Here is a 12,648-nt window from a genome sequence, read left to right as displayed (position 1 = left end):
CTGCCCTGTTTGTGGATATTTTAATAAAATAGCTCAAGTAATCTGAACACCAAGGGCTGTTTTGAATCTACTGGCATTCCCTGTTGAGTTCACAGTTGGAATGGACGGTCCTCAATGTACTTTCCCTTTTTCTTTTTTCTCCCGTATCTTTTTATGCCTCTGTGATTTCTTTTAAACTTCATAAAAAGCTGTCTGATCTGTCCTCTCCAAAACATGAAGGTTATCCTTTGCAAACCACCTGAACACTTCACAGGCTGATTATATGTAATATCCTTGTAGCATTAAAATAAAGCTTACGCACACTTTGTGGCTTTTGTGTCTACTCTGTTGTTGCTGAGCTTAAGAACTATTAGAAATAATTCCCTCTTGTATTTTCATACTCAGGGGCATGTGATGTTCTCTTGGGTATTATGCTAATCATACTTTGGCAGGTTTCTCTGGAGCAGATGCAGAAATGATCATACCACTTTCCAGGGTGTATTGTTTTAGCTCCTTTGACTTGAATCCCACGTCCAGTTTTACCTGATGTTCCTGGAAGTGCCTGTTGTTTTCTCATACTTGCTGTTTTTGCCTTGCTGTATCCTCCGTTTTAAACCTTCTTCCCCCATTTTATATAGGACTCACTCTTTATGGTTTGTCAAAGGCAAACTATTTCACTGAAATGCCTTTTGTATGTCCTACCCCCATGTGGATTAGAGCCCTTCTAAGGTTTTTTAGCATCTGCATATCTCTAGCACAGTACTTATCAAATTGATTGCCAAATATATCAAATTTATCTTTTTAAGTAGACATTCTTTTTTATATTATTTCAAAATATTATGGGGGTACACATGTTTTTGGTTATGTGGATGGCTTTTGTTATGCTTGAGTCAGGGCTATAAGTGTGCCTGTCACCCAGATAGTGTTCACTGTGCCTGTTAGGTAGGTTTTTGCCCATCCCTTCATCCTCTTCTCCCCTGTTTGATTTCCACTGAGATTTATTTCCTCTGTGTTCATGTGCTCATCTGTTAGTTCCAGTTTTATAGCAAGTACATATACTGTTTTTTTCTCATTCTTTAGATACTTCACTTAGGATAATGGTCTCCAGTTCCATCTAAATTGTTGTAAAAGGCCTTGATTCATCCTTAGTTTATGGCTGAGTAGTGTTCCACAGTATACATACAATGTATTATATTTTGTTAATGCACTCATGGATTGATGGGCACTTGGGGTTGATTCCACATCTTTGCAGTTGTAAATTGTGCTGCAATAAACATTTGAGTGCAGATGTCTTTTTGGTAAAATGACTTCTTTTCCCTTGAATGAAAACACTGTAGTGGAGTTGATGGATAAAATGGTAGGTCTACTTTTGGTTCTTTAAGGAATCTCCATACTGTTTTACATTAAAGTTGTACTAATTTGCAGCCCTACCAACAATGTATAAGTGTTCCTTTCTCTCTGCATCCATGCCAGCATCTATTATTTTTAGACTTTAAAATAAAAGCCATTCTAACTGGGGTAAGGTGATAGCTCAGTGTGGTTTGATTTGCGTTTCCCTGATGATTAGTAATGTTGAGCATTATTTCATACATTTACTGGCCATTTATCTATCTTCTTTTGAAAAGCTTCTGTTTATGTCTTTTGCCCACTTTTTAAGGAGTTATTTTTATCTTGCTTATTTGCTTGAGTTGTTTGTATGTTCTAGTTATTAGCTACTTACTGGATGTATAGCTTGTGAATATTTTCTCCCATTCTGTAGGTTGTTCTTTTGCTCTGTTGATTATTTCCTTAGTTGTAGAGAAGCTTTTTTAATTTAATCAAATTCCATTTATTTATATTTGTTGTTGCTGTGATTGCCATTGGGTCTTCTTCATAAATTCTTTGCCTAGGCTTCTATCTGGAAGTGTTTTTCCAACACTTTCTTCTAGCATTCTTAGGGTTTCTTGCCTTACATTTAAGTCTTTTATCCATCTTCAATTAGTTTTTGTGAGTGGTGAGAGATAGGGATCCTGTTTCATTCTTCTGCATGTGGCTAACTAGTTCTCCCAGCACTATTTATTGAGTAGGGCTTCTTTTGTCCAATGATATTGTTGTCTGCTTTGTTACAGATCAATTAGCTGTATGCGGATGGTTTTATATCTGGGTTTCTTGTTCTGTTGCATTGATCTGTTTCTCTATTTTTGTGTCCATAGCATGTTGTTTTGGTTATTATAGCTTTGTAGTATAGTTTGAAGTCTGGTAATGTGATGCCTCCAGATTTGTTCCTTTCACATAAGATTACTTTGGTTGTTTGGGCTCTTTTCTGGTTCCAGATGAAGCATAGAATTATTTTTTCTAGATGTGTGAAATATGACATTGGTATTTTGAAGGGGATTGCCTTGAATCTGTAAATCACATTAGATACTATGGACATTTTAGCAATGTTATTCTACCAGTTCATGAGCATGTTTTTCCATTTGCTTTATCACCTGTGATTTCTTTCCTCAATGTTTTGTAGTTCTCTTTGTAGGATCTTTCACATCCTTGTATATATTCTTAGATATTTTATTTTCTTTGTGGCTATTGTGAATGGCATTGAGTCTTTGATTTGACTCTCAGATCAACTGTTATTGGTGTATAGGAATGCTACTGATTTGTGTACATTGATTTTTATAACCTGAGACTCAGCTGAATTTATTCATCAATTCCAGGAGTCTCTTGGTGGAGTCTTTGGGATTTTCTAGATGTAAAATCATATAGTTGGCAAAAGTGATGGTTTGACCTCTTCTTTCCTGATTGGATACCCTTTATTTCTTTCTCTTGCCTGATTGCTCTGGCAGGGAATTTCAGCTCTGTGTTGAATAGAACTGGCGGCAGTGGGCACCCTTGTCTTGTTTCAGTTGTTAGTGAGAATGCTTTCAGCTTTTCCCTATTCAGTGTGATGTTTGTTAAGGGTTTGTCATATACAGCTTTTATGCCTAGTTTGTTGAGAGTTTTTCTCATGAAAAGATGCTGAATTTTGTCAATTTTTTTTTTCTGCATCTGTTGAGATGATCATATAGTCTTTGTTTTTTAACTTCTGTTTATGTGGTGAGTCACATTTATTGATTTGCATATGTTGAACCATCCTCACATCCCTGGGATGAAGGCCATTGGGTCATGGTTGTATATTTTTTGATGTCCCATTGAATTCAGTTTGCTAATATTTTATTGAGGATTTTTGGAACTCTAGTACCCAACATAGTGCCTGCCACAAATTGAGCGTTAATGAATATTTGACAAACAAATGAATTGAACGTGGTAAACAGAAGAAAATTCTTATATTCTATAATTTTTTTTTGACTCCCCATAGTCTTGTCTTTGGATTTTTTTGATGATAAAGTTAGAAAACAGTAGGGCTCATTGGGAGATATCAGGGGAGGCAGGTGGGAGTAGCAAGCCTGAGGAAGTGAGGGCCAAGGACATAGGGGAAGCCATGGGGGAGGTGAGCTAGTGTAGGCCCATTCAAGGATGGAAGGTGGTGCCAAGAAAACTACCTGGTCAAGCTCAGGACAGGGATTCTTGCATTCTCACATTCAGGGGTATATAAAGTTTTCTTGAGGGTTATCCTAACTGTGTTTTTGAAGGTTTGATTTTATGATAGACTTCTTCGGAGAAAAAAAAAAAAGTAGCTTTGTACCTTGTTGCCTTCCGCCAATTCCCTGTTTTTTTCCATGCTCTTTCATCCCTGTTTATGGAAGCTTTTCCTAAGGATTTTTGGCCTGGCCTAAGAAAATCCTGGTTGTGCCATCTTGTCCTCCTCCTTCTGTTCACTTCTTGCTCCTCTCCACTGAGCCTTCCTACCACAATCTGAAAATGGAAAGACATCGAGAGATGCTGTTATCTGTGTAGGATGACAGAGACTCTTTTCTGCCCCCCACCTTCCTTGCTGCCATTAATCAGTTAAGCGGCCTATGGTTTTATAACAGCACAGTCTTAAAATGTTTCTTCTAAGTTTAATTTCTTTCCTATTGGCCTTTTAAGGATGTGAATTGGCTTTAGGCTAGATTCCTTTTAGCATGGCCATGTGAGCTTCTCCATGAATCTGCTACACTCATCCCACTGATAGGTCCGGAGACTTGTCTGTTTTCCTTTCCTCTAAAAACTTAAAATATATTTTTAAGAAGTGACTGCCCTGTAACTTATCCATATAGCATATAGCCTTTCCTCCCCATTTGAGTAGGCTGTTTCTTATAAAAACTTGGTAGCTCTTTCTCAAAAGTGTTCTGTAGCTCTATTTTTAAAGCATAAATCCTGTCTTACTTTTGGAAGAGAACCGATTTGGCTTCAGTTTCCTCAGATATGGGAACTTCTAACCTAAGGTCAGTTTTTCACATTGTTGAAAGGAAACTCTGGGGTTCTAGAAAACATACTGACTGGAACTGGGTAAAGTTTGTTTCAGCACTGATTCTGAACTGCTAGCCATGTAACCAAGTTAGCCATGTGGCGTTCCATTCCGCGTCTCTAACGTGAGAGGATTAGCATAGGTAATCTCTATAATGGATGCTATAATACCATTGATCTGTTATATTAGCTAATATGTGTAAGGCACTGTTTTAAGTGCTTTCTTCCTCTTATAGTAGCTTTATTGAGACAGAATGTACATGTCATGCATTTTGATCTTTTAAAGTATACTGTTTAGTAGATTTTAGTATGTTCATAGATTTGTGTAACCATCACCAGAATCAGTTTTAGGATAATTTCTTTTTTTTACTCCGGAAGAAACCCCGTACTGTTATCAGTTATCCTCCATTTCTTATACCTCCCTCCCAGCTCTAGGCAACTACTGCTCTACTTTCTGTCCCTATGTGTCTGTTCTGGACAGTTCATGTAACGGAAGCATACAGTATGCCGTCATTATGACTGGTTTCTTTTACTTAATATAATGTTTTCAAAGTCTATCCATCTTGTATAAAAACATGTATTAGTACTTTATTCCTTTTCATGGCTGAATGATATTCCTTTGTATAGATTTGCCACATTTTATTTATCAGTTGATTGACATTTGGGTTGCTTCTGCTTTAGGGCTATTATGAATAATGCTGTTATGAACATTCTTTTATAAGTTTTGTGTAGATGTATGTCTTCATTTTTCTCGGGAATTTACTAATATGTCAGAACAGAATTGCTGGGTCACATGGTAATGCTGTGTAACCTTTTCAGGATCTGCCACTGTATTCCAAAGTGGGTACCCTATTTTATATTCTAACCAGCAGTGTGTGAGTATTCCAGTGTCTACATCCTTGCTAACACTTGTTCTTATCTTTCTTTTTGATCACAGCTATCCTCAGGGATGTGAAATGATATTTCCTTCTGGTTTTGATTTATATTTCCCTGATGGCTGATGATATTTAGCATCTTTTCATATGCTTCTTGGTCATTTATCGATCTTCTTTGGAGACTATTCAGATTCTTTACCCATTTTATAATTGAGTTATCTTTTTATTACTGAGCTGTAACAGTTCTTTATATATCCTATATACAAGTCTATTGTCAGATAATATGATCTGCAAATATTTTTCTCTCATTCTGTGGACTGCCTTTTTACTTTCCTGGTGATATCCTTTAAAGACCAAATGTTTTTAATTTGAAAAACTCCAGTTATCTGTTTTTTCCTCTTGTTGGTTGTACTTTTGGTCTTATTTAAGAAAGCTTTGCTTAGCCCATGTTACAGAGATTTACTATGCTTCCCCCCCACCAAGAGTTTTATAATTTTAGCCTTTACCTTTAGCTATCTGATCCATTTTGAATTAATTTCTGTGTATGAGGAAGGGTCCAACTTTATTCTTTTGCATATGGAATAGTTATCCCAGGACCATTTATTAAGTACTGTTTATATGTAACTCATTTAATATTTACAATAACTCTTTGAGGTACATCCTGTATATCCCTCAAGAAATTTTAAGTATCTTACCCACTTTCACTCAGCTATTGTATGGCAAGGCTGAAAGTTGAGCCTAGATAGCTTGGCCTCAGAGGCTGTGCTTAATTCTGTTACCTACCTCCTTACTTACCTGTCTGTCTAGGTAAGTTCTTTTTTAGGAAGAACTACCTAAAAAATAGTCAAGTCACAAAAAGCAAACATATTATTTCTTACCTGTTTTGGTTAAGTTTCTGCTTTCTTAATATGTCTGTGATTAGTGAGTTCAGTTAGTTGTAACAGTGGCTAATACCAAATCAGCCACAGTTTCTGTTCCTTGTAGCTTAGCTACAAGGGCTTTACTATCTCCCTGACACCCTAGGCCGCTATTTAGTCTTAGTTACTAGAGAGATCAAGTTCAGAGGAGGATGAGCATCACCAGTTCTAGCGCACCACCAGACCATACCAGGTCTAGCAGTGCTGGGCCAGGAGCCCATTGCTCCCAAAGCCAAAGAATGACTTTAACTTGAAAGAATGTCTTTGTGAAGAGTACTAAAGTAGGAACACAAGCCCTAGTTCTCATTCAGGGAGTGCTACCTGATGGGTCTAGAGTCAGCTTCACTTTCTTTTTCATAATTAGGGAAGGCCTTAAAAAAAAATCATCATTTTTAGGCTCATTAGCCTAATTCTATAACTTTTCGTACAGTTAAACAGAAATATGATATATGATAAATTTTTAGGAATTCAGGTGTATTCTCATAGTCTTTCTCAAGCTTACTTGAATTCATCTACTTGAATGAATTGAGTACCCAATACCTGGAGAAACACAATTTCCTTTTTAATTATTTCTATCTTCCATGAAGTGATTTCTTGGTAATTTTTTGACTACATGGTTTATGCTCATTTACTTGACTGACCATATTCCGAAAAGCAAGCCATGTTCTAATGCAGCAGAGCAGATTCAGAATACCACATTAACTGTCGGAAGGAATGAAGAAAACAATGTGTCACTAATGTCTGTCTCACTGACTAGACTGTCTAGTAAATACCATGGAAACAGGGACTCCATCTCTTGTAATCACTGTTATATCACCAGGACCTAGTGTAAGATCCAGTGATGTTTTCAGTGAATGAGAGGAACCTTAAGAGATATTTTGAGGAAGCCAAATACTTTAATCATATTATATTTCAAATAGGAGAATGTTCACTGAATATTGTCTTAATCCTAAAGCTGGTAGTATTCTAATTTATTAACTCAGGGGTTTGGTAGCCAGAAAAGAGAAAGGAAGAAGCCCAATATATGAATTACAGAAGACTACACTGTGGGCAGTTAGGGTGAGATTTAATGTGCTAGTTTCATTTTTCATATAAGGAAAAAATCAGGAGGAAGGAAGCAGTGCTATAAATTTAGAGAGGAGCATCAGGAATCTGAAGTGCTGGTAAGTTTAATTAGCAAAAATGGCACCCCATTTTCAGCCAGCTTTTAACATTTGTTTAGCAGTTTACTGATGATGTAGCGTTGGTAGCAATACAGAAGGGCAGGCTGCGTAAGTGGAATTCGCCTTGTTTTACAGATCAGAAAGCTGATTCAAAATTTTAACTTACTATGTATTAAACAGCTTGTAGGTGGGGAGGTTGGATCTTGACTCGTATCTTCATGGTTTAAATTCAATATTTTTCCTATGTCCTCCTGTTCTCTTCTCCACCTAGTTAGGAGGCCTCCTTGAGTAGTCATCTCCCTCCCCCTCCCAAAAGAAAAGAACTTCAATTTAATTAGGTAGTCTTTTTTCTGTTCTTCCCGTTAATCGAGTATGGAGCTGGGGAAAATCTAATATCCTGTTTTTTAGAACTAGTGAATATCTGTCCCATTTGGACATTTACCTTTCCTGGGATTTTATTTCAAGAAAACACTTTGAAATCCTGTGAGGGAACTATGAAGGCATGTCACTGGCATGAGTCACTTTCACTGCCTACCTGTGCTTCAGGCCAGGGAAGATTGGGAGATTTTTAATGTGAGGAGTCTGGGGTTGAGCAGCTGCTGGCTGGTGAACTGAAACCATGAAGCAGGTCTGTTCTGGCACCTGTGTCCTTTGGGAGAAGGGAAGGTTACTTCTCTGCTTAACAAGGATTCATCCTTTTGTTCTTCTCTTACCAGGTTTTGAAGGGAGCACCTGTGAGCGGAATATTGATGACTGCCCTAACCACAAGTGTCAGAATGGAGGGGTTTGTGTGGATGGGGTCAACACTTACAACTGCCGCTGCCCCCCTCAGTGGACAGGTATGTGCAGTGTGGTGAGTCTACCAGAGTAGGGTGTGAATTGGTAACCATGAAATCAGCACCTTTTCTAAATTATCTTGGGGCTGGTCTGGGAGCAGTGTGTGACTAAGTAGGATTTCCGTCCTAGATCATTGGATACAATGCTAATCCAGTATGTTCTTCTATGTTCACTCAAAGAAAGACATATTTTCACAGGTATTATTGGGCAGCTGCTGTGAACTCAGTATCGTGTGGCAGTAAGCTGATTATCTGGAAAAATAAGCATGCTATCTGTAACATAGTAGATCCTTAATAAATATTTAAGAGAAAAAAAACCATACTAAAATGCCAAAATAAATTGGATAGGCCACAAGAGCTCAGAGTGTATTGTTTGTTCATGGACAGAAATCTGTCCCATCATGTTGTTCTGTCCCATAGCCAGGCAGAGGGCTGCACAGGGACCCCTGGTGATGTCATTTTTATGCTGTCCCCCCTACGGTTCCATCTGTCTTCTATTCCTTTTTTCACACGGGACGAAGTTAGCCTTTTCTGCCTCTCACATTAGAAGAGTGCTCTTGCTTAATTTACAGCCTATTGGAAGTTTCTGACAGTGTCTTAATCAGGCATTTCACTTACTTTTCAAAGTTGAGTGATTTTATGCAGACATTTGGTTCTAATTTCTCTTTCTATCTATACCTGAAGGAAGAGGCAATGAAGAGTTATTAAAGGACTAAGGACTGAACCTTTCTGAGAGAAAATGATTGACTTAATGTGGAAACCCAAGAAATAAGTTAATATTATAAGAAAAAACTAACATACCAGAGATGGACTGTGTCCTGCAAAGAAGGCTTCATGTTGGATTGCCGCCATCACTGCCTGATACTCTTCAGCATCTCAGGATTGCTTTTCCTCATCTGTAGCGTCTGATAATTTAGGGAACTCTTGATAGCTATAAACTATGAATAGCAAAAGACAAAAAGGACTTCAGACTTCAATAACATGATTTCCTGGAAGGGACTACATTTCTGCTTTTAATCTTTAAACTGCCCTTTTTAATATTTTCCCACTGGTTTCCTTAGAATGGGACTTCCCCTGGAATTTCTTCATGGTGCCTTGATTCTAGGACTTTACTCATAATCCTCTGCTCTTTCTATCATATTCTTTCTTCCTCTAGCTTTGCCATTTCTATAGTAGATTTTTCAGAGGCTATTTTTTAAACTTAAAAAAATACTATAAAGTTAATTATATGACCATAAGTAGAAAGATTTGAATTTCTTTTTCTTTTTAATGATCTTCACAGTATTGGGAAAGATGAGATACTTGTTAGGAATTTGACCCTAGCTTAATCTACTTGTCCTGTGGGAGAGTAACTGTGTGGAACTGAGGCTTCTGATGCCACGAAGATCAAATGGCATTATAATTTCATTGCTGGTTTTTCTTTGATACCACACTTGGTTTTCTGCTTTGATAGTACTTAGGAAGGCCTACTCTTGGGGGAGACTTTTCCAGTGAAATGATACTTTATCAAAATTTCTTACCCCAGGAAGTTTAATAAATGCCTCTTTTCTATCAAAGTGCTTATGAAAAGTTTCTTTCTGTATCTTTTTTATATTTCTGGAAAGGGTGGCAGAGATCATAGATAAGTTTAATGTGGCGATTTTTATTTATTTTGATCTGCTCTCTGTCATTTAGAGTGACCCTCAGTTTTTGATTTTCTACTATAGTTTCCTTCCTCTTTTTCACTTTTTCATGCCAATTTTTTTTTTTTTCTTTTTGGAGACTAGGTCTTGCTCTGTTACTTGGAGCTGGAGTGTAGTGGTATTATCATAGTTCACAGCAACCTCAGACTACTAGGCTGAAGCGATCTTCTTGCCTCAGCCTTCTGAGTAGCTGGGACTATAGGCAACAGCTGATTTTTTTCTCTCTCTCTCTCTCTATCTGTCTTCTATTTTCCTCATCTGTAGCGTCTGTAGAGAGAGAGAGAGAGAAAATTTATATATATATAAAATTACTTTTTTTTGTAGAGTTACATTTATGTTGCTTAGGCTGTTTTTTTCTCTCTCTCTCTATCTGTCTTCTATTTTCCTCATCTGTAGCGTCTGTAGAGAGAGAGAGAGAAAATTTATATATATATAAAATTACTTTTTTTTGTAGAGTTACATTTATGTTGCTTAGGCTGTTCATATAAATTCTTTGATTTCCAGTGAGAAGCCTTCAGGCTGCCCCAGGTCTTTTGTCTATTATATAAAGCCCCATATGGTCCCATGTGCCTCCCTAGTCTCGTCCTCACCCATCCAACACCACCTCATACTCTGGCTGTAAGATCTGCTCCCAGTTCTGCTGTCAGTACTGCATCTTGTGTCTTCATTCACACTGCTCCTTTTCTCTAGGTTTCCCTTCTCTGCTCCTCACCATTTTTTGCCTGCCTGATGCAGATCAAGTGGTTACCTTCTTCAGAGTGCCTCCACTGACCTCTCTCCAGGGTGAGCTACGTGCTCTCCTCTGGACTCCCTTAGGTCCCCGTGCCTTCCTCTTTGGTAACATTCACCACACTTATATTGACGTTAGTATATGCTTGATGTGAAGGAGATACTAAGTTATGGGGTGGTTGAACTCTTGATGACAGTGGTTACCTACTACTCCTTACAAAACTTTGTTCTCAGTAACATGTAGCTGAGCTGCTTACCATCCCAGCCCTTACTTACCCATTGTGAAGAGAAGAACAGAAGAAAAGTTTTGTGTCATGGAGTTCTATTTCTATTGATGTTGGATCTACAAATTCAGATTAGTATTTTCTGCTTTACATTGAGCTGATTACCATTTTTTAAATTTTGTGCAGTCTTTGCAATAACTATAATAGGAGAATTTATTAAATATCCTTTTTATAAATGATGATGCATATCTAAAAGGGTTAAATAATTTGCCCAAGACACGTAGTGGCTGGGTTAGAGTTTGAATATAGGCTATTGAACTCAAAATCTGTGGTCTTTATTTCTATATAAAGTTGATTCTGTTAATTGCCTTGCCTATATTCTAAGGACTTTGGGTCTTTATAATGGATTGAAAATTCAATTTAAAATTTTATTATTCTAAGATTTGGTAATTTACTCTTTATGTTTTTCCTTTTTTAGAACCTGGTTGGTTACTTTGAGGTTAGAAGTTAACATTATGCGAATGTTTTATAATGTTTTATAATGCTTTTGTCACTATACCGAAGAATTTTATGAAAACTTTGTTCATAATCCCCTTTACAAGTTATACCTTAGAGTTTGGTCTGGCTTTTGACAAAATAGAAAAAGTCTAGTGGGATAGAAAATGAAGTTGCTAGTTATCTGAAACAGAATATGTGGGATTATGTGGCTGAAAACAAACTAGGCATTAATTTTAAGTAAGTGGAGATATGGAAATGTGCCTTATTTTTAATGAGAAGAGCCTCATACCTATGGTTTTCTTTAGTATGTGCACATACATAAAAGGCTAGGTCTTTTGTATTCAGTTCTAGACTTCAAGATGAGCAGAAATTTTGCCAGCTCTATTCATGGTCTGATTTGGGGTGAATATGTCAGTCAGAATACTTTTCTGCTTTGTATGAAACTATTATCTCTTACTTCATTGGGGTATTGGGAGAATCAACAATGCAATAGAAAGCTTTTGGCCATTTTGTTTATTAAGAAAACACCTATCATGCTAAACATTCTTGATTCCTGCTGTTCAGTGTGGTGGTCATGAGTTAAATCTTGCTATTAAACATCTGCTGTGTGGTTGGTCTGAACTGAGATGTCTTGTAACTGTATAATGCCTGATGTTGAAGTCAGCATAAAAAAAAGTAAAGTATCTTTTTAATGATGTTTAAATATTTAGATGCTAAAATAGTAATGTTTTAGATACATTGAGTTAAGTAAAATATAATATAAATTTAATTTTACCTGTTCCTTTTTACTTTCTTTTTAGTGACCACTGAAAAATTTTAAAATTGTATCTGTGACTCTCATTATATTTCTGTTGGACAGCATCACTCTAGATTCAAAGATGGTCTTTGGGTATTATCTCTGGAGCTGCTAAGTGGGAGTGTCCATTCTGACTCTCAGAGGTAGAGGAATAGACTTATAACCATTCCTAGGGGAGGTCTTGTGTTGGCATCACTAGAAAAAAGGATGTTGGCCTTGTACTGATTTGGTTCTGCATGATCTATGGCAGGCATCCTCAAACTATGGCCTGCGGGCCACATGCAGCCCGCCTAGGACATTTATCCGGCCCGCCAGGTGTTTTCCCGCCGCTGCCTGTCCTGTTTAGCAGCTGACACGTCCGGGGCCCTCCAACAGTCTAAGGGACAGTGAACTGGCCCCCTGTTTAAAAAGTTTGAGGACCCCTGATCTATGGGCAGAACTGTGTTGTAGCCCTAATTTAGGCCTTTTTACCTATAGTGGTTATGTAAATAGAGTTTCTTTTTGCCTCCAAAAATGACCAGTCTTCTGCACTAGCTTACGCTCAGGTAGAAAAAGTAAATTGGGGCTTGGTGCCCATAGCACAGTGG

At 37.4% G+C, this 12,648-nt stretch overlaps 1 protein-coding gene across 1 annotated transcript in view; it reads left to right on the top strand.

Annotated features, from left to right (window-relative positions):
- Positions 1-12,648, top strand: part of NOTCH2 (notch 2) — a 158,238-nt gene that overhangs the window by 75,531 nt on the left and 70,059 nt on the right. Inside the window, exon 5 of the mRNA XM_003793802.3 lies at positions 8,013-8,135. Within this exon, the coding sequence (XP_003793850.1) occupies positions 8,013-8,135 (123 nt within the window). The remainder of the gene's footprint in view (positions 1-8,012; positions 8,136-12,648) is intronic.

Source organism: Otolemur garnettii, unplaced genomic scaffold (assembly GCF_000181295.1).
Source record: "Otolemur garnettii isolate 467f Iridium unplaced genomic scaffold, OtoGar3 scaffold00073, whole genome shotgun sequence".
NCBI lineage: Eukaryota > Metazoa > Chordata > Mammalia > Primates > Galagidae > Otolemur > Otolemur garnettii.
Note: the sequence above shows the minus strand (reverse complement) of the source record. Positions and strands in the feature narration are given on the sequence as shown.